This window comes from Zophobas morio, unplaced genomic scaffold, assembly GCF_036711695.1.
Source record: "Zophobas morio isolate AGI-343-1 ecotype UQ-CSIRO unplaced genomic scaffold, CSIRO_AGI_Zmor_V1 ptg000012l, whole genome shotgun sequence".
Taxonomy (NCBI): Eukaryota; Metazoa; Arthropoda; class Insecta; order Coleoptera; family Tenebrionidae; genus Zophobas; species Zophobas morio.
This window is the reverse complement of record NW_026972117.1, coordinates 2939133-2957725: the sequence shown is the minus strand read 5'-3', so window position 1 is coordinate 2957725 and position 18593 is coordinate 2939133. Positions and strand designations below refer to the sequence as shown.

The window sequence follows — 18593 nt, the reverse complement described above, 5'->3', positions numbered from 1 at the left end:
CTCGAGTTTTTAAAATTCTCAAAAATTTTTTTTTTAATTTCTGAACTGAAAAAAATTTCTAAAAACGCTTCCCGTTTTATGATCAGGGGAAGTCTCTTCGTAGTACAATTTTGGTGTACTCGACTTTCAACTTTCCAAACAACTTTTTAGAATTTTTTGGAAAACCACCAGATTTTCAATTTGCAGATTTTTAATTTTCTCTTGATTGACAACTTGTTCTATTTTTATCACTCATTTGATTCGACGAAAAACGCATCTTATATTGATAACCCCACCCACCTCGGTTTTTGAATTTCATTGGCCTATTTTATTTACTGCCAGATGAAAATTGAATGCTATTTTGTGAAGTGGTCCAACTACAATTTCAAAAAAAGTTAAAAATGGCCCCGCCCACCCACCCGTTTTCTTTTTCATCACTCATTTTATTGGACGAAAAGTGGATTTTATATTGATAAACAGTGGAATCTAGACAAAAAAGTAATACTATCCCCACCCACCTCTATTTTTTAATTTCATTGGCTCATTTTATTTACTCTGGGATGAAAATTAAATGTTATTTATTTTACAAGTGATCGAATTTACGTGTAAAAAACTGGAGTATGCCCCGCCCACCTCCCGATTTTTTTTTATCATTCATTCTATTGGACGAAAAATTAAACTTACATTGATAAACGGTGGAATCTAGAAAAAAAAATATATATCATCTCGGTTTTTGAATTTTATTGTTAGATGAAAATTGAATAATATTTTTTCAGGTGGACCAATCTACAATTTAAAACAAACATTTCAAAATAGCCCCTCCCACCCACCCCGTTGTTTTTTTTTGATCACTCAATTTATTGGACACAAAAATGGAGAACTTGTTTTTTGTATTCTACAAACGATGAAAGTTATTGTAGTTTTTTATCTACTGTGGGGTAGCGATTTATTTTGACCTGACCTGAGTCGAACTCCCGTTAAATTTAGTTCTAAAACTGCTGCCGTTTTTTCTCGGTCCGCAATTTTGATCCTACAATAAATGGTGACCTTTGTAAGCTAGTTTATAGAAATGATTGATTCGATTCGTTTCGCCTTGTACTACTCTGTAAATGTTTCAGCATATAACAGAGTTCTTTTCAAAATTGTGGAAAGTAAATTCTATTTAAATTTGCAAAAATAATATACTTGTGGTTTATGAATCCGTCTTTATTTTTAACCGCAGGCATCCAGATTTGATTTTATAATTTACCCTAGATTTTTTTCATTCCAATTCTTTGTTATTTTTACGCCCCTATATTGATTTTAAATGACGTCAGAATATTCCAGTGAAATGACGTTATAAAAAAACGAGCCCCTCATAAAACTTCATTCATTCCTGGACCCGCTATCTTATCTAAAGAAAATCCAATACACCTCACAGCAAAACCGATAAAAGCGACATTTTATTTCAAATTTATGACCTTATTTTTGTGACATTCTACCGACCATACCGGATTATATAGATTATTATGCAACGCCTCCAAATAAGTAGGTTAAGTACGTACGCATGTCTTACTCAGCCAGCAAACGCTCATACGGCCCAAGATCCCGCAAATCGCCGTCTGTACAATCGGACAATTAATTCATCCGTTCGTTTATTCATCCACACGAACTCGTCCAATCAACCTTGATGGTTTGTTTACAACGCAACAACCCATCACAAATATCAGCTCTTTAATAAATTATCACCCAACTTAACATTACTCCAAGTTAACGAACTTAATCCGCAAAACTAGTTTATCTCGTTCAAAGTACAGAGGTCGCGTTCCTTCAAACCAAATCCCTAAAACTGGCGATTAGCTGTTTTTTTTTTCGTTCGATATGTTTCACGTGATTCGGATGCAGCACAGTGCGGAAAACCAGTTTTTTTGAAGTTGACGAAAATGGCAACCAAAGTACTTCGCAGTATGGTAAGTGTGTGGTTGTTTTGCATTCGGGGGAGTTGTGAGGTCGAGGACGCGCATGCGCGGGGATTCACGTGGGCTTTTCGCCAACTTTGGCAAAGTCAAAGCGATTAATTTTAAATGGTGATGTGGAATAATCTTGTTTTTGTTAAGATGGCAGTAATTGGCGACAGAGGGCGCTGCTAGTGCTTAATTTGTAATCGAGTCATCTTTGGAAAAAATTTAGCATTAATAATTCAGTCGTGTCGGTTTTGTTTTCAAATAAACCCGCGACCGTCCCATTTTCCCCAGACCGGCCCTGTTTTCATCGCAGCACCTTTTTAACCTTTCAGTATGTGAGCATTTGTGCATGTTTAATTTGGCATCAAAGCTATTTTTTCCGCGCTGCAATATCTCATACATTTTTATCCGCTTTATGCGCGAAAGCAGATTACAAAAAAAAAATGGCGATGTTGTGTTTTTGATTAACATGGAGATGAAAATATCGTCGAATCGGGGTGTTCCTAATGAGATGTAGCAATAAATCAGCTTTGGCAGGGACGCAATTACACGTTAATAGAAGCAGCTGACCCGACTTTTCGCATACTGTGGAAACTGTAACGTAATGAATTCGACTGGCGTGAAACGAAAACACTTTGTGTTTGACTTTGGCGAGCCGACGTGGAATTGAAATTGGGGTTTTGTGTAAACGTATGGGTGGAAATGAAGCATTGTATTGGGGAAACAAAGAAAACGTTTAAAAAAAGGATTCCGTGTTTCCATTTTCAAAAATTCTGTGCTTGCTCTAAATTGGATTTTTATTTTGAAACATTGATTTTTGGGAGTTTGTTGTTTACATATAATACGTAGGTTTACATATAGATGTTAATCAATTGTTTTTAATATTGTTATTCTTAAATAACCGCCATTTTGCGTGGAATTATTAATGAGATTTGGTATGTGTCATGCGTCAAGAGTCAAGGTTAATGGGTGCTTTTGAAATTAGGTTGACGTTTTATGGTTTCCTGTAGGAGGCGCGAACCACATTTTTTCTTTTGTTACAGCGCATCCAGATCAAAGTTAGTCTCCATAAAAAGTTATATAATCTGCAAGCTAAACGAGCTTCCAGTCGTAAAATTTTACTCTTTTGATGAAGTTGTGAGGAAAAAATTAAAAAAAAAAATTACCTTGTAATCGTCCCATTTCCAACTGTATTTTATTATTTTCAAAACTGATTTTTTTTATAACCTATAACATCGGATTCATAGAACCTTTGTTCACTATATTGGCGTCCCAACTATAAGTACATAAGGTAAATATAATCGGCATCCAATCAGCGGAAACCAGTTTCTAAGAAATAAATCGGATTTACCTGTGCTCAGATTTATTTGTACAAATTTAATTTAAAAATGACAAACGGAAATGGAACGTCAAAGAAACCTGAAAATAGCCATTCGTCAAATAGATCTTATTACAAACAGACGACAGATTGATTTTTTTTTAAATCATTAAAATAATTTATTTTTCTGACAGAACATTAATCGGCCCCAAATTCGTTCTTTTTTCCCATTTAAACTGTCAGTTCCAGCGATTACAGTGATGACAAATTTTCAACTATTATTTTTCATATTGATTTTTCATTGATGGATTTTTTTCGATTAAAGTGAGTGCATATGTTATTTTATTTCCGTTCGTTCGATAAAGATGTTGAACATAAATAACAACATACAGGCATTAATTTTCAAAGTGTTTCTGAAAAAAAAAATTATTAAAAAGGATGAATGTGGAAAATTAGGTCGTGGAAAACGCCATACATTTATCTTGACAGATTGAAATTTTTGAAAAGTTGCCCAAAAATTTTCAAGCAATTTTGGGAACTGTATTTTGACGGTTCTTAAATATTTTGAAAGTTGTCATTTTTCATTTTATCGATTCTGGAAAAATTGTTGGAATTTTTGGAGAAATAAAGACGAAAATAATTTCTGTAAGCCGAAATTCACAAGAAAATGTCTTTAGGTAATTTTTCGAAGGGAGCACGAAAAATGGTCAAAAACTGACATTTTTTTATTTTTTGAAAGTTGAAGTTTTTCAAAATTTTCAAAAAATTTTGGGAAATACAAAAAAAATCATATTTTTTGAAAAATTGAATTTTTGGAAAGGTTGTCTTAAATTCTTTAGAAATTCTGTAAAATACATTTTGACGAGCGAATTCGGAAAACATGAGATAACAAGATTTTCGAAAAAATCGGTCAAAAATGAGATATTTTAAAATTTGTCGTTTATTTCATATTCTGGAAAAATTGTTGGAATTTTTGAACAAATGAGGCCGAAAATAACTTCTACAAATTGAATCTACAAAAAAAATTCTTTTGATATGTGTTCGAAAAAGGTCAAAAATTCTTATGGATCTTAAAAATTATGATTCTTTATTTCATCGGTTCTGGAAAATTTGTTGGAATTTTTGAAGAAATAATATCGAAAATAACTTCTGTAAGTCGAAATTCGCAAGAAAGTGTCTTGGTAATTTTCGAAGAGTTGTCGAAAAACGATCCAAAATTTATTTTGAAAAATTGAGATTTTTGAAAAGTCGCCTAAAATTTCTCAAACAATTGGGAAATAGACGTCGACAAACTGATTCAAAAACCCAAGGTTTTATAAAAGTTCGGTTTGAAAAAAAAAATTTTAAATATCTTCAAAATTGCCATTTTTATTTTTATATTGTTCAAATTGTTGAGAGTTTTCGAAGAATTGAAACTAAAAATAATTTCCTACACATTGGGTAATTTTTCGAAGGGCGCTCGAAAAATGGTCAAAAATTGACTTTATTTTTTGAAAAATTGACATTTTTGAAAAGTTGTCTAAAAATTCTCAAAAAATTCTGGGAAATATATTTCAACGAACTGATTCGAAAAACATAGTATGTTGATTCCCCGTACCAAGATTTTCGAAAAATTCCGTTTGAAAATGAAATTTTTTAACATTTTTATTTCATCGATTCTGGAAAAATTGTTGGAATTTTTGAAGAAATGAAGCCGAAAATAACTTCTACAATTTGAAATCTACAAAAAAAATGTCTTGTGGATTTTTGTAATGTGTTCCAAAAAAGTAAAAAATTCATAATGGAAAATTGAGATTTTTGAAAAGTTGTCTCAAAAAATTGGAAAATGATTTTCTATAAACTGGTTTGAAAAACAACTTGTTTATGGTCTCAGATCAATATTTTTGAAAATTCGGTTTGAAAATGAAATTTCAAAAATTATGGATCTTAAGAACTATGATTCGTTATTTCATCGATTCTGGAAAAATTGTTGGAATTTTTTAAGAAATAATCTCGAAAATAACTTCTGTAAGTCGAAATTCGCAAGAAAGTGTCTTCGTAATTTTCGAAGAGTTGTCGAAAAACGATCCAAAATTTATTTTGAAAAATTGAGATTTTTGAAAAGTCGCCTAAAATTTCTCAAACAATTGGGAAATACACGTCGACAAACTGATTCAAAAACCCAAGGTTTTATAAAAGTTCGGTTTGAAAAAAAAAATTTTAAATATCTTCAAAATTGCCATTTTTATTTTTATAGATTGTTCAAATTGTTGAGAGTTTTCGAAGAATTGAAACTAAAAATAATTTCCTACACATTGGGTAATTTTTCGAAGGGCGCTCGAAAAATGGTCAAAAATTGACTTTATTTTTTGAAAAATTGACATTTTTGAAAAGTTGTCTAAAAATTCTCAAAAAATTCTGGGAAATATATTTCAACGAACTGATTCGAAAAACATGGTATGTTGATTCCCCGTACCAAGATTTTCGAAAAATTCCGTTTGAAAATGAAATTTTTTAACATTTTTATTTAATCGATTCTGGAAAAATTGTTGGAAATTTTGAAGAAATGAAGCCGAAAATAACTTCTACAATTTGAAATCTACAAAAAAAATGTCTTGTTGATTTTCGTAATGTGTTCCAAAAAAGTAAAAAATTCATAATGGAAAATTGAGATTTTTGAAAAGTTGCCCCAAAAAATTGGAAAATAAATTTCTACAAACTGGTTTGAAAAACAACTTGTTTATGGTCTCAGATCAATATTTTTGAAAATTCGGTTTGAAAATTAAATTTCAAAAATTATGGATCTTAAGAACTATGATTCGTTATTTCATCGATTCTGGAAAAATTGTTGGAATTTTTTAAGAAATAATCTCGAAAATAACTTCTGTAAGTCGAAATTCGCAAGAAAGTGTCTTCGTAATTTTCGAAGAGTTGTCGAAAAACGATCCAAAATTTATTTTGAAAAATTGAGATTTTTGAAAAGTCGCCTAAAATTTCTCAAACAATTGGGAAATACACGTCGACAAACTGATTCAAAAACCCAAGGTTTTATAAAAGTTCGGTTTGAAAAAAAAAAAAATTTTAAATATCTTCAAAATTGCCATTTTTATTTTTATAGATTGTTCAAATTGTTGAGAGTTTTCGAAGAATTGAAACTAAAAATAATTTCCTACACATTGGGTAATTTTTCGAAGGGCGCTCGAAAAATGGTCAAAAATTTACTTTATTTTTTGAAAAATTGACATTTTAGAAAAGTTGTCTAAAAATTCTCAAACAATTCTGGGAAATATATTTCAACGAACTGATTCGAAAAACATGGTATGTTGATTCCCCGTACCAAGATTTTCGAAAAATTCCGTTTGAAAATGAAATTTTTTAACATTTTTATTTCATCGATTCTGGAAAAATTGTTGGAATTTTTGAAGAAATGAAGCCGAAAATAACTTCTACAATTTGAAATCTACAAAAAAAATGTCTTGTTGATTTTTGTAATGTGTTCCAAAAAAGTAAAAAATTCATAATGGAAAATTGAGATTTTTGAAAAGTTGTCTCAAAAAATTGGAAAATAAATTTCTATAAACTGGTTTGAAAAACAACTTGTTTATGGTCTCAGATCAATATTTTTGAAAATTCGGTTTGAAAATGAAATTTCAAAAATTATGGATCTTAAAAACTATGATTCGTTATTTCATCGATTCTGGAAAAATTGTTGGAATTTTTTAAGAAATAATCTCGAAAATAACTTCTGTAAGTCGAAATTCGCAAGAAAGTGTCTTCGTAATTTTCGAAGAGTTGTCGAAAAACGATCCAAAATTTATTTTGAAAAATTGAGATTTTTGAAAAGTCGCCTAAAATTTCTCAAACAATTGGGAAATACACGTCGACAAACTGATTCAAAAACCCAAGGTTTTATAAAAGTTCGGTTTGAAAAAAAAAAAAAATTTAAATATCTTCAAAATTGCCATTTTTATTTTTATAGATTGTTCAAATTGTTGAGAGTTTTCGAAGAATTGAAAGTAAAAATAATTTCCTACACATTGGGTAATTTTTCGAAGGGCGCTCGAAAAATGGTCAAAAATTGACTTTATTTTTTGAAAAATTGACATTTTTGAAAAGTTGTCTAAAAATTCTCAAAAAATTCTGGGAAATATATTTCAACGAACTGATTCGAAAAACATGGTATGTTGATTCCCCGTACCAAGATTTTCGAAAAATTCCGTTTGAAAATGAAATTTTTTAACATTTTTATTTCATCGATTCTGGAAAAATTGTTGGAATTTTTGAAGAAATGAAGCCGAAAATAACTTCTACAATTTGAAATCTACAAAAAAAATGTCTTGTGGATTTTTGTAATGTGTTCCAAAAAAGTAAAAAATTCATAATGGAAAATTGAGATTTTTGAAAAGTTGCCTCAAAAAATTGGTTTGAAAATGAAATTTCAAAAATTATGGATCTTAAAAACTATGATTCGTTATTTCATCGATTCTGGAAAAATTGTTGGAATTTTTTAAGAAATAATATCGAAAATAACTTCTGTAAGTCGAAATTCGCAAGAAAATGTCTTGTTAATTTTCGAAGAGTTGTCGAAAAACGATCAAAAATTTATTTTGAAAAATTTGAGATTTTTGAAGTCGCCTGAAATTTCTCAAACAGTTGGGAAATACACGTCGACAAACTGATTCAAAAAGCCAAGGTTTTATAAAAGTTCGGTTTGAAAAAAAAAAATTTAAATATCTTCAAAATTGCCATTTTTATTTTTATAGATTGCTCAAATTGTTGAGAGTTTTCGAAGAAATGAAACTAAGAATAATTTCCTACACATTGGGTAATTTTTCGAAGGGCGCTCGAAAAATGGTCAAAAATTGACTTTTTTTTTTGAAAAATTGACATTTTTGAAAAGTTGTCCAAAAATTCTCAAAAAATTCTGGAAGATATATTTCGACGAGCTGATTGAAAAATAGAACTTGTTATGGTCTCAAAACAAAGATTTTTCAAAAATTCGGTTTGAAAATGAACTTTCTTAAAATAGTATTTTGAAAAATGTCATTTTATCGGCTCTAGAAAAATTGTTGGAATTTTTGAGGAAATAACTTCTACAAGTCGGAATCTACATACAAGAAAATGTCTTTGGGTAATTTTTTGAAGGGTGCTCGCTCAAAAAATGATAAAAAATTCATTTTTCGAAAAGTTGTCCAAAAATCCTCAAAAAATTGTGGGAAAGCCATTTCGACGAGCTGATTCAAAAGCATAACATGTAAAAAATGAGATTTTTGAACATTTTTATTTCATCGATTCTGGAAAAATTGTTGGAATTTTTGAAGAAATGAAGCCGAAAATAACTTCTATAAGTTGAAATCTACAAAAAAAGTCTTTTGATGATTTTCGTAATGTGTTCCAAAAAAGTAAAAAATCCATAATGGAAAATTGAGATTTTTGAAAAGTCGCCACAAAATTCTCAAAAAATTTGGAAATTTCTCAAAAAATTAGGAAATAAATTTCCAGGAGCTGGTTCGAAAAACAACTTGTGGTCGCAGATCAACATTCTCGAAAGTTCGGTTTGAAAATGGAATTTCTTAAATATGGATCTTGGAAATTATCAATCTTTATTTTACCGATTCTGGAAAAATTGTTGGAATTTTCGAAGAAATCAAGGTGAAAATAACTTCTGCAAGTTAAAATCTGTAAGAAAATGTCTTTAGGTAATTTTTCGAAAGGCACTCGAAAAATTGTAAAAAAACTATATTCTTTGAAAAATTGACATTTTTGAAAAGTTGTCAAAAAATGGTTCATGTCCCCGTTCCAAAATTTTCGAAGTTCGGTTTGAATTTGTCGTTTATTTAATCAATTCTGGGAAAATTATTGGAATTTTCGGAGAAATCATGCTGATCTTTTGGTAATTTTTGAAGGGTGCCCGAAAAAAGTAAAAAATTCGTAATGAAAACTCGACATTTTTACAAAAGTTGTCCCAAAGTTCTCAAAAAATTCTGGGAAATACCTTTTGTCGAGTTGATTCGAAAAACATAACTCGTTAATCAAGATTTTTGGAAAATTCGATACGAAAATAAAATTTCTTGATTATGGGCTTTGAAGATTATCATTGTTCATTTCACCGATTCTGGAAAAATTGTTGGAATTTTTGAAGAAATAATACCGAAAAGAACTTCCCACAAATCCAAATCTACAAAAAAATGTCTTTGGCTATTTTTTTGAAAATGGTCAAAAATTCATATTTTTTGAAAAATTGTAATTTTTGAAAAGTTGTTCAAAATTCTGGGAAATATATTTCGACGAGCTGATTCAAAAACATAAATTGTTATGGTTTCTGATCAAACTTTTTGAAAAATTCGGTTTGAATATATCTTGAAAATGTCATTTTGTTGGCTCTAGAAAAATTGCTGGAATTTTCGAAGAAATAACTTCTACAAGTTGGAATCTACATACAAGAAAATGTCTTTGGATAATTTTTTGAAGGGTGCCCGCTCAAAAAACGGTAAAAAATTCAATTTTTTTGGAAAATTTACAGTTTTGAAAAGTTGCCTCAAAATTCTCAAAACATTGTTGGAATTTTCGAAGAAATGAAGCTGAAAATAACTTCTATAAGTTGACATCTGCAGGAAAATGTATTTAGATAATTTTTCGAACGGTGCTCGAAAAATGGCAAAAAATTATATTTTTTGAAAAATTGACATTTTCCAAAAGTTGTCCAAAAATTCTCAAAAAATTGTGGAAAATAGATTTTGACGAGCTGATTCAAAAAACATGACATGTTGATGTCCCCGTACTAAGATTTTGGAAAAATTCGGTTCGAAAATGAGATTTTTTAAAATTGAAAAAATTATTGGAATTTTTGAAGAAGTGAACCTATAACTCCTACAAGTTGAAATTACAAAAAAATGTCTTTTGTTAATTTTCGCAATGGGTTCGAAAAAAAAAATAAAGATTCATAAATATTTTTGAAAAATTGAGATTTTTGAAAAGTTGCCTCAAAACTCTTAAAAAATTCTGGGAAAAACCTTTCGACGCGCTGATTCGAAAAACATAACTCTTTGAATGTCTCTGTTCAAGATTTTCGGAAAATTCGGTTCGAAAATGAAATTTCTTAAATATGGATCTTGGAAATTATCATTCTTCATTTCAGCGATTTTGTAAAAATTGTTGGAATTTAAGTTGTCTAAAAATTCTTAAAAAAATCTGACAAATACATTTCGATGAGGTGATTCGAAAAACATTTTGATGTACGGGATCAACATTTACGAAAAAATTTTTAATTACTTCTCGAGCGTAAGCAAAGGAAGTATTGTAATCGAGTCCGTCGGCCGACTCTCTACTTTTACGTTTTCTCGATCTTTCATGACCCCTAGAAGACGAAGAAATAGGTCTCCCATTTCCGTCTGTCTGTCCGTCCGTCTGTCCGTCTGTTGTCCCGGATTTTATTAGACAGATAATCTCCGAAAGTACTCGACCGATTGTTGTGAAATTTTGTACTTATATTAAGAATATCATGTAGATGGTAAAACGCTAACCAAAATTTGTCTAATCATCCCCACCACTAATGCGATGACGTCACTTCAAAATTGTACATAGTAAATGGGTTTTCAATTGTATAAAATAACATAGTCCTACACATGTAGTTTACAACTCTGGATCGACTTTTCACCCGAAACGTCCAGATTTTTGGAAAAAAAATCAAAATTATAAAACAACATTTTGAAATTTAATTTTTAATCTGCTAACCAGAATGCTTTGAAATGTTGCAGATGTTTTAAGGCTATAAAGAGCATTATAAATCTTTAGTCAAAAAATATTTGCTTATCCCCTTCAAAAACTTGATGACGTCAGCTCAAAAGTTTGTGGAATAAATCATATCTAAAATGTACAAAATATGATGAGTCTGTACTTGTGATCTATCACTCCATTCATATTTTTTGGATTTGCATATACAGGGTGACTCAAAAAAATTAATGAATGCGTAAATATATTTTATTGATTTAATCAGGAACTACAAAACCGAATGCTCTGAAATCTTGCAGATGTTTTAAGGTCATAAAGAGCATAATAAATGTTTAGTCAAAATATATTTGCTTATCCCCTCCAAAAACTTGATGACGTCAGCTCGAAAGTTTGCCGAATAAATCATATCTAAAATGTACAAAATATGATCAGTCTGTACTTGTGATCTATCACTCCATTCATATTTTTTGGAATTGCATATACAGGGTGATTCAAGAAAATAAATGAAAGCGTAAATTTATTTTACTGATTTACTCAGGAACTACAAAACCGAATGCTTCGAAATCTTGAAGATATTTTAAAATTATCATAAGCATGGTAAACTTTTGTTCAAAATGTATTTGTTCATCCCTCCTAAAAAAATTGATGACGTCACCCTTAAATTTTGCTGAATAAATCCTATCTAAAATGCAAAAAATATGATGAGTTTGTACTTGTGATTTATCATTCCATTCATATTTTTTAGATTTTCTTAAGAGGTGGTTCAAAAAAATTAATGAAGTCAATTTATTTTATTGATTAAATTAAAGGCAACACTTATTATTAGTATTACACCCCAACCAACCCAATTTGGTAGACACAAAATTTGTTAAAGGAAAAACTCGGTTGAAACATAAGGGTAGCACGCTTATTTACATCGACTTTAACATTACAGACCTGCATTTGTTTTATGCGCTCACTTGGTTCCGCGAATGTGAAATAGACATGTTTATAATCAACCAATTGTGAATTTCACCGTCAAGAATTAAAATAAAACCCAATGTTTTATATAATAAGCGGAAGTCGAAGCAATAAAACCGATGGTCGTTTTGTTTACAGTTTCTCTGTTTGACTCTCACGTATGCTGTTACGCCTGTCATCTTAAATTAAGAATGTTTATACATACACGATTTTCAGTTGCCTCTGATACGTAGGTATACGTGAGTAAATTGTTTCGTTATTTTATTGATTATTACAAATCAATATTCAAAACGACCCAATTCATTTTCCCGAAAATTTGAGAATATAATAATTTTATTCTTAGTATTACACTACATCTATCCCAACTGATATACGTGTCCTTGCAAAAATGTTGATGACGTCATCGCAATTTTTTTTAAATTCCCACTACAAAAATGTAATGAGAAAAAAAAACACAATAGGCATGCAGTCGTCAAGTTTCCGACAGCGAGGGAAGTACTGTCAAAACTCTTTAAACCAATTTTTTTATTTTATCGTGCTTATGACAACCTTAAAACGCGTGCAAGATTTCAGCGTAATCTGGATGTCTGGGGTAAAAATTCGGCACGGATTCATTAACCACCCGTGTAGGAGTATGCTATTTAATAAAATTTGAATCACAAAGTTTTTAAATTTAAATTTGAAAAAATATTATATTTTTAGGATTGACCTTTCACCTTTTCACAGACGGAAGTTTGTAATTTTCCAGGAAACCTTGACTTTGACGGAGATTAAAGTATTTGTCAAATACACGAGTTTCGTTTGAAAAGAAATTTACAAGTTAAGTGCAGTTCCTGAATTTGCTATCAATTATCCCGACTTTGATAATATTGTTGACTGGTAAACTTTCCATTAAACTTAGCTTTTACGGAAACGATAACCCTAATCTTATCGAATAAAGGCGATTACTCGTGGAAAACTCAAACACCTTATTTACACAAACTAGCACCAATTTGTGGACACACAACTGTACAGCGTGAAGGAATAAAACCAACACGAAGAACGAACCCAAAAACAAACCAAACAAAAATTCTTCGAGTGATAAGCCGAACTTTCCACGCAATCTCCGCACCCCATTCGCCCTTCTAGACCCAGCTCCAGATCCAGATGCTCTGGGCATGTTCACGATGAATCCACAATGAACTCTCCGCGCTTTTAGCGTCGCCGGCAATCCAACTTTAGTAGTGACCGAGAGTCGCGCCGTCGTGGTCTTGTGGTAGTCGTTTCCTACACATCCTGCAGCATAGTGCGACCTTAATTCTCCGCGCGACGTAAGGCTTCTTCCTGCCGCCACGATGCCCCAGGTATGCCGCCCCCGACCAGAGCCCATCCGCCTCCTACCACCGCGCCAAACATCGTCTCCAAGACCGCGCTATCAGTCCGAATTTTTTCGGCGCTTCCTGCTGATAAGCCGCCTCCGAAATCGCACATATAAATTCAAATTGTTTCGCAACCGCCGTCATAAATGCTTTACGAGTTTGCACAAACACACACCTGTCCGAAATTTTTTCCCCGCTATATCTTATTTAGTATTTAGACAGCGGCGGCTTAAAAATAGATGTTTTCATCGTTTTCAAGGATCTAATATGAGCGGGATATGACAGCGGGTGTACGGATTTTTTCCGTACAAGAACAGGTTAAGTTTTGCTTTTTCGACTCCCACGTGCCGTGTCTTATTAAATATTAACAATTATGTAACGCTGGCGTTGTGCAAGAAGTGGTTGTCGAAGAATTTTTTCGCCGCGGATCTGATAAATAGAATTCCTGTATAGATTAGGGTTTCGTCACACAGAGTCAACAAATGTGTGTTTAATGAGCATAGTGCGTTTCGAGGTTTTGTTTGGCGTGAAACGGCGAGATCGGGCCTTGTGATGGATGGATCGGTGTATTTTTAAGCGATTTCGGACGAAAATATAGTGGATCGGAGAAATTTCGAAATTGGGGGATAAAAATAGGCGGCGGGTGGGCAAACAGCTGGCTGGAGTCCGGGTTTTAGAGAAAATGTTGTCGGTATCGGAAGCGCGAAGAGCGAGAGTTCGCTTGTGTTTGAGTGAGTGTGTGCGGAGGTTTGGGTGTTTATTGAACGTTTTGTGTTGGAACTATGGGCTGTGGGAGGGTACTTAATTTTCGGTGTAACAATGTTTTATTGTTTTCATTCAATGAATCAAGTGGTGTTGTTTTATTTCCTAGTTTTAAGTTATTTTTGTACTTTTGCCTTTTTTTTACAAAAATCCTATAGAAACCATAAAAATATTGACAATTTTGTCCTGAGAATGTGATTTTTACAGGCGTTTTTGTCAATACAGTAGTTCTTTGCTTTTTAAACACACTGTACAAACTATAGTTTGTATGTACATATTTCGCACATTTCTTATTTAAATTAAGTATACAGAGTGGTCCAAACTGGAAAATCGAAATATTGAGAAATCGAACAATAGAAAAATTCAAATAAATCAAGAAATCAAAAAATTTTAAAAATCGACCAACTACGAAAAATACAGAAATATGGAACTGATAAATCGAGAAATCGAAAAATCTTCAAATAAAATCCAAATTGAGAAATCGAAAAATTCAAAATTTTAAAACAGAAATGACGAAAAATTGAGAAATTGAAAAATCAAAACATCGAAAAATTGAAAAATCGAAATATAAAAGCTCGAAAAATCAAAAGATCGAAGGATCGAAAAACCGAGAAATCGAAAAATCAAAAACTTGCAGAATCCGAAAACTCAAAACATTGAAAAATTGAAAACAGATGACGAAAAATTGAAAAATCGAAACCGATAAATTGGAAAATCGAAAATCAATGTATAAAATATAAAATACAATAAAACAATAAATGAAATCGAAACAAAGCTCCAAAAATCGAGAAGTTGTAAAATCGAAAAATCAAATATTTTAAAAATCGAAATATTGAAAAACCGAAAAGTCGAAAATCGGGAAATCGAAACATCAAAAAACTGAAAAATCGCAAAATCGAAAGATAAAATGATCGAAATCTCGATAAATCGTAATTTTAAAAATTGAAAAATTGAAAATCTAAAATCGAAAAGTCAAAAAATTATAAAATTGAAAAATTGCGAAATCTGATAATGTAAAATTGAAAGTTCAATAAACTGAAAATCAAAAATTTAATTAAAAATAATAGAGAAATATCGAACAACTGAAAAATCGAGAAATCGAAAAATCTTAAAAAAAATTCAAAACCAGAAATTGAAATATTGTAAAATTGAAGAATCCAGAAATTGATACATCAAAAAATTGAACAATTGAACACCTAAAATTTAAAAATCGAAAAACCGGGAAGTCGAAAAACCGAGAAATCGAAAAATTAATAATTTGGAAAATCAAAAAATTGTAGAATCGGAAAACTAAAAAATAAAAAAATTGAAAAATTGGAAAATCGGAAATCCGAAAAATCGAAACAAAACTCTAAAAGTCGAGAAGTTGTAAAATCGAAAAATCAAATATTTTAAAAATCGAAATATTGAAAAACCGAAAAATCGGGAAATCGAAACGTCAAAAAACTGAAAAATCGCAAAATCCAAAAATCGAACGATCTAAATCTCGATAAATCGTAATATTAAACATTTAAAAAATTGAAAATCTAAAATCGAAAAGTCAAAAAATTTTAAAAATCGAAAGGCTGAGATGTCAACAAATCGAAACATCGTCAAAAAATCGTAAAATTGAAAAATTTCAAAGTCTGAAAATTTATAATTGGAGGTTCAAAAAATTGAAAATCAAAAATTAAAAAAAAATGGAGAAATATCGAAAAATCTTCAAAAAAATTCAAAAGAGAAATTAAAATATTGAAAAATTGAAGAATCCAGAAATTGATACATCAAAAAATTGAACAATTGAAACACCTAAAATTTAAAAATCGAAAAACCGGGAAGTCGAAAAACCGAGAAATCGAAAAATTAATAATTTGGAAAATCAAAAAATTGTAGAATCGGAAAACTAAAAAATAAAAAAATCGAAAAATTTAAAACAGAAATGACGAAAAATTGGAAAATCAAAAAATTGAAAAATCGAAACATCGATAACTCGGAAAATCGAAAAATCAAATATTTTAAAAATCGAAATATTGAAAAACCGAAAAATCGGGAAATTGAAACGTCAAAAAAATGAAAAATCGCAAAATTCAAAAATCGAATGATCTAAATCTCGATAAATCGTAATATTAAACATTTAAAAAATTGAAAATCTAAAATCGAAAAGTCAACAAAATTTAAAAATCGAAAGGCTGAGATGTCAACAAATCGAAACATCCTCAAAAAATCGTAAAATTGAAAAATTTCAAAGTCTGAAAATTTATAATTGAAGGTTCAGAAAATTGAAAATCAAAAATAAAAAAAAATGGAGAAATATCGAAAAATCTTCAAAAAAATGCAAAAGAGAAGTTAAAATATTGAAAAATTGAAGAATCCAGAAATCGATACATCAAAAAATTGAACAATTGAAACACCTAAAATTTAAAAATCGAAAAACCGAGAAATCGAAAAATTAATAATTTGGAAAATCAAAAAATTGTAGCGGAAAACTAAAAAATAAAAAAATCGAAACATTTAAAACAGAAATGACGAAAAATTGGAAAATCAAAAAATTGAAAAATCGAAACATCGATAACTTGGAAAATCGAAAAATCAAATATTTTAAAAATCGAAATATTGAAAAACCGAAAAATCGGAAAATCGAAATGTCAAAAAACTGAAAAATCGCAAAATTCAAAAATCGAACGATCTAAATCTCGATAAATCGTAATATTAAACATTTAAAAAATTGAAAATTTAAAATCGAAAAGTCAAAAAATTTTAAAAATCGAAAGGCTGAGATGTCAACAAATCGAAACATCCTCAAAAAATCGTAAAATTGAAAAATTTCAAAGTCTGAAAATTTATAATCGAAGGTTCAAACAATTGAAAATCAAAAATTAAAAAAAAAATAGAAAATTATCGAAAAATCTTCAAAAAAATGCAAAAGAGATATTAAAATATTGAAAAATTGAAGAATCCAGAAATCGATACATCAAAAAATTGAACAATTGAAAAACCTAAAATTTAAAAATCTAAAAATTAAAAACTCAAAAAACCGGGAAGTCGAATAATTAATAATTTATAAAATCAAAAAATTGTAGAATCGGAAAACTAAAAAATAAAAAAATTGAAAAATTTAAAACAGAAATGACGAAAAATTGGGAAATCAAAAAATTGAAAAATCGAAACATCGATAACTTGGAAAATCGGAAATCCGAAAAATCAAAACAAAACTCTAAATGTCGAGAAGTTGTAAAATCGAAAAATCAAATATTTTAAAAATCGAAATATTGAAAAACCGAAAAATCGGGAAATCGAAACGTCAAAAAACTGAAAAATCGCAAAATCCAAAAATCGAACGATCAAAATCGCGATAAATCGTAATATTAAACATTTAAAAATTAAAAATCTAAAATCGAAAAGTCAAAAAATTTAAAAAATCGAAAGGCTGAGATGTCAACAAATCGAAACATCCTCAAAAAATCGTAAAATTGAAAAATTGCCTGTCTGAAGTCTGAAAATTTATAATTGAAGGTTCAAAAAATTGAAAATCAAAAATTAAAAAAAAATAGAGAAATATCGAAAAATCTTCAAAAAAATCCAAAAGAGAAATTAAAATATTGAAAAATTGAAGAATTGAATTTGAAAATCAAAAATCGATACATCAAAAAATTGAACAATTGAAAAGCCTAAAATTTAAAAATCGAAAAATTGAAAACTCGAAAAACCGGGAAGTCGAAAAATAAATAATTTAGAAAATCAAAAAATTGGAAAATCGAAAAATTGAAAAATCGAAATATCAAAAAATTAGAAAATTGGAAATCCAAAAAATTGAAAAATCGAAACATAAAAGAAAGAAAAATCGAGAAGTTGAAAAATCGAAAAATGAAAAAATTTTTAAATCGAAACATTGAAAAACCTAAAATCCAAAACCGAAAAATCGAGAAGTCGAAACATCAAAAAACTGAAAAATCGAGAAATTGAAGAATCCAGAAATTGATTCATCAAAAAATTGAACAATTGAACACCTAAAATTTAAAAATCGAAAAGCCGGGAAGTCGAAAAACCGAGAAATCGAAAAATTAATAATTTGGAAAATCAAAAAATTGTAGAATCGGAAAACTAAAAAATAAAAAAATTGAAAAATTTAAAACAGAAATAACGAAAAATTGGGAAATCAAAACATTGAAAAATCGAAACATCGATAACTTGGAAAATCGGAAATCCGAAAAATCAAAACAAAACTCTAAAAGTCGAGAAGTTGTAAAATCAAATATTTTAAAAATCGAAATATTGAAAAACCGAAAAATCGGGAAATCGAAACGTCAAAAAATTGAAAAATCGCAAAATCCAAAAATCGAACGATCTAAATCTCGATAAATCGTAATATTAAACATTTAAAAAATTGAAAATCTAAAATCGAAAAGTCAAAAATTTAAAAAATCGAAAGGCTGAGATGTCAACAAATCGAAACATCCTCAAAAAATCGTAAAATTGAAAAATTGCCTGTCTGAAGTCTGAAAATTTATAATTGAAGGTTCAAAAAATTGAAAATCAAAAATTAAAAAAAAATAGAGAAATATCGAAAAATCTTCAAAAAAATCC

General features: G+C 29.7%; 2 protein-coding genes across 6 annotated transcripts in view; one reads left to right on the top strand and one right to left on the bottom strand.

Moving 5' to 3' along the window:
- LOC135127627 (probable ATP-dependent RNA helicase DHX35) overlaps nt 1-18593 on the bottom strand; it is a 104396-nt gene that overhangs the window by 3762 nt on the left and 82041 nt on the right. The gene's annotated exons all lie outside the window — the stretch shown is intronic.
- Nucleotides 1-18593, top strand: part of Pka-r1 (Protein kinase, cAMP-dependent, regulatory subunit type 1) — a 72473-nt gene that overhangs the window by 39783 nt on the left and 14097 nt on the right. Inside the window, exon 1 of one of the 4 annotated variants that reach the window (XM_064054150.1) lies at nt 1589-1928. The exons of 2 other annotated variants lie outside the window; for them this stretch is intronic. In XM_064054150.1, coding sequence (XP_063910220.1) covers nt 1902-1928 — 27 coding nt within the window. In that variant the 5' untranslated portion in view covers nt 1589-1901. Of the gene's footprint in view, nt 1-1588; nt 1929-13109; nt 13254-18593 lie in introns of those variants that run through there. One more of the 4 variants, XM_064054152.1, reaches the window with a different exon arrangement.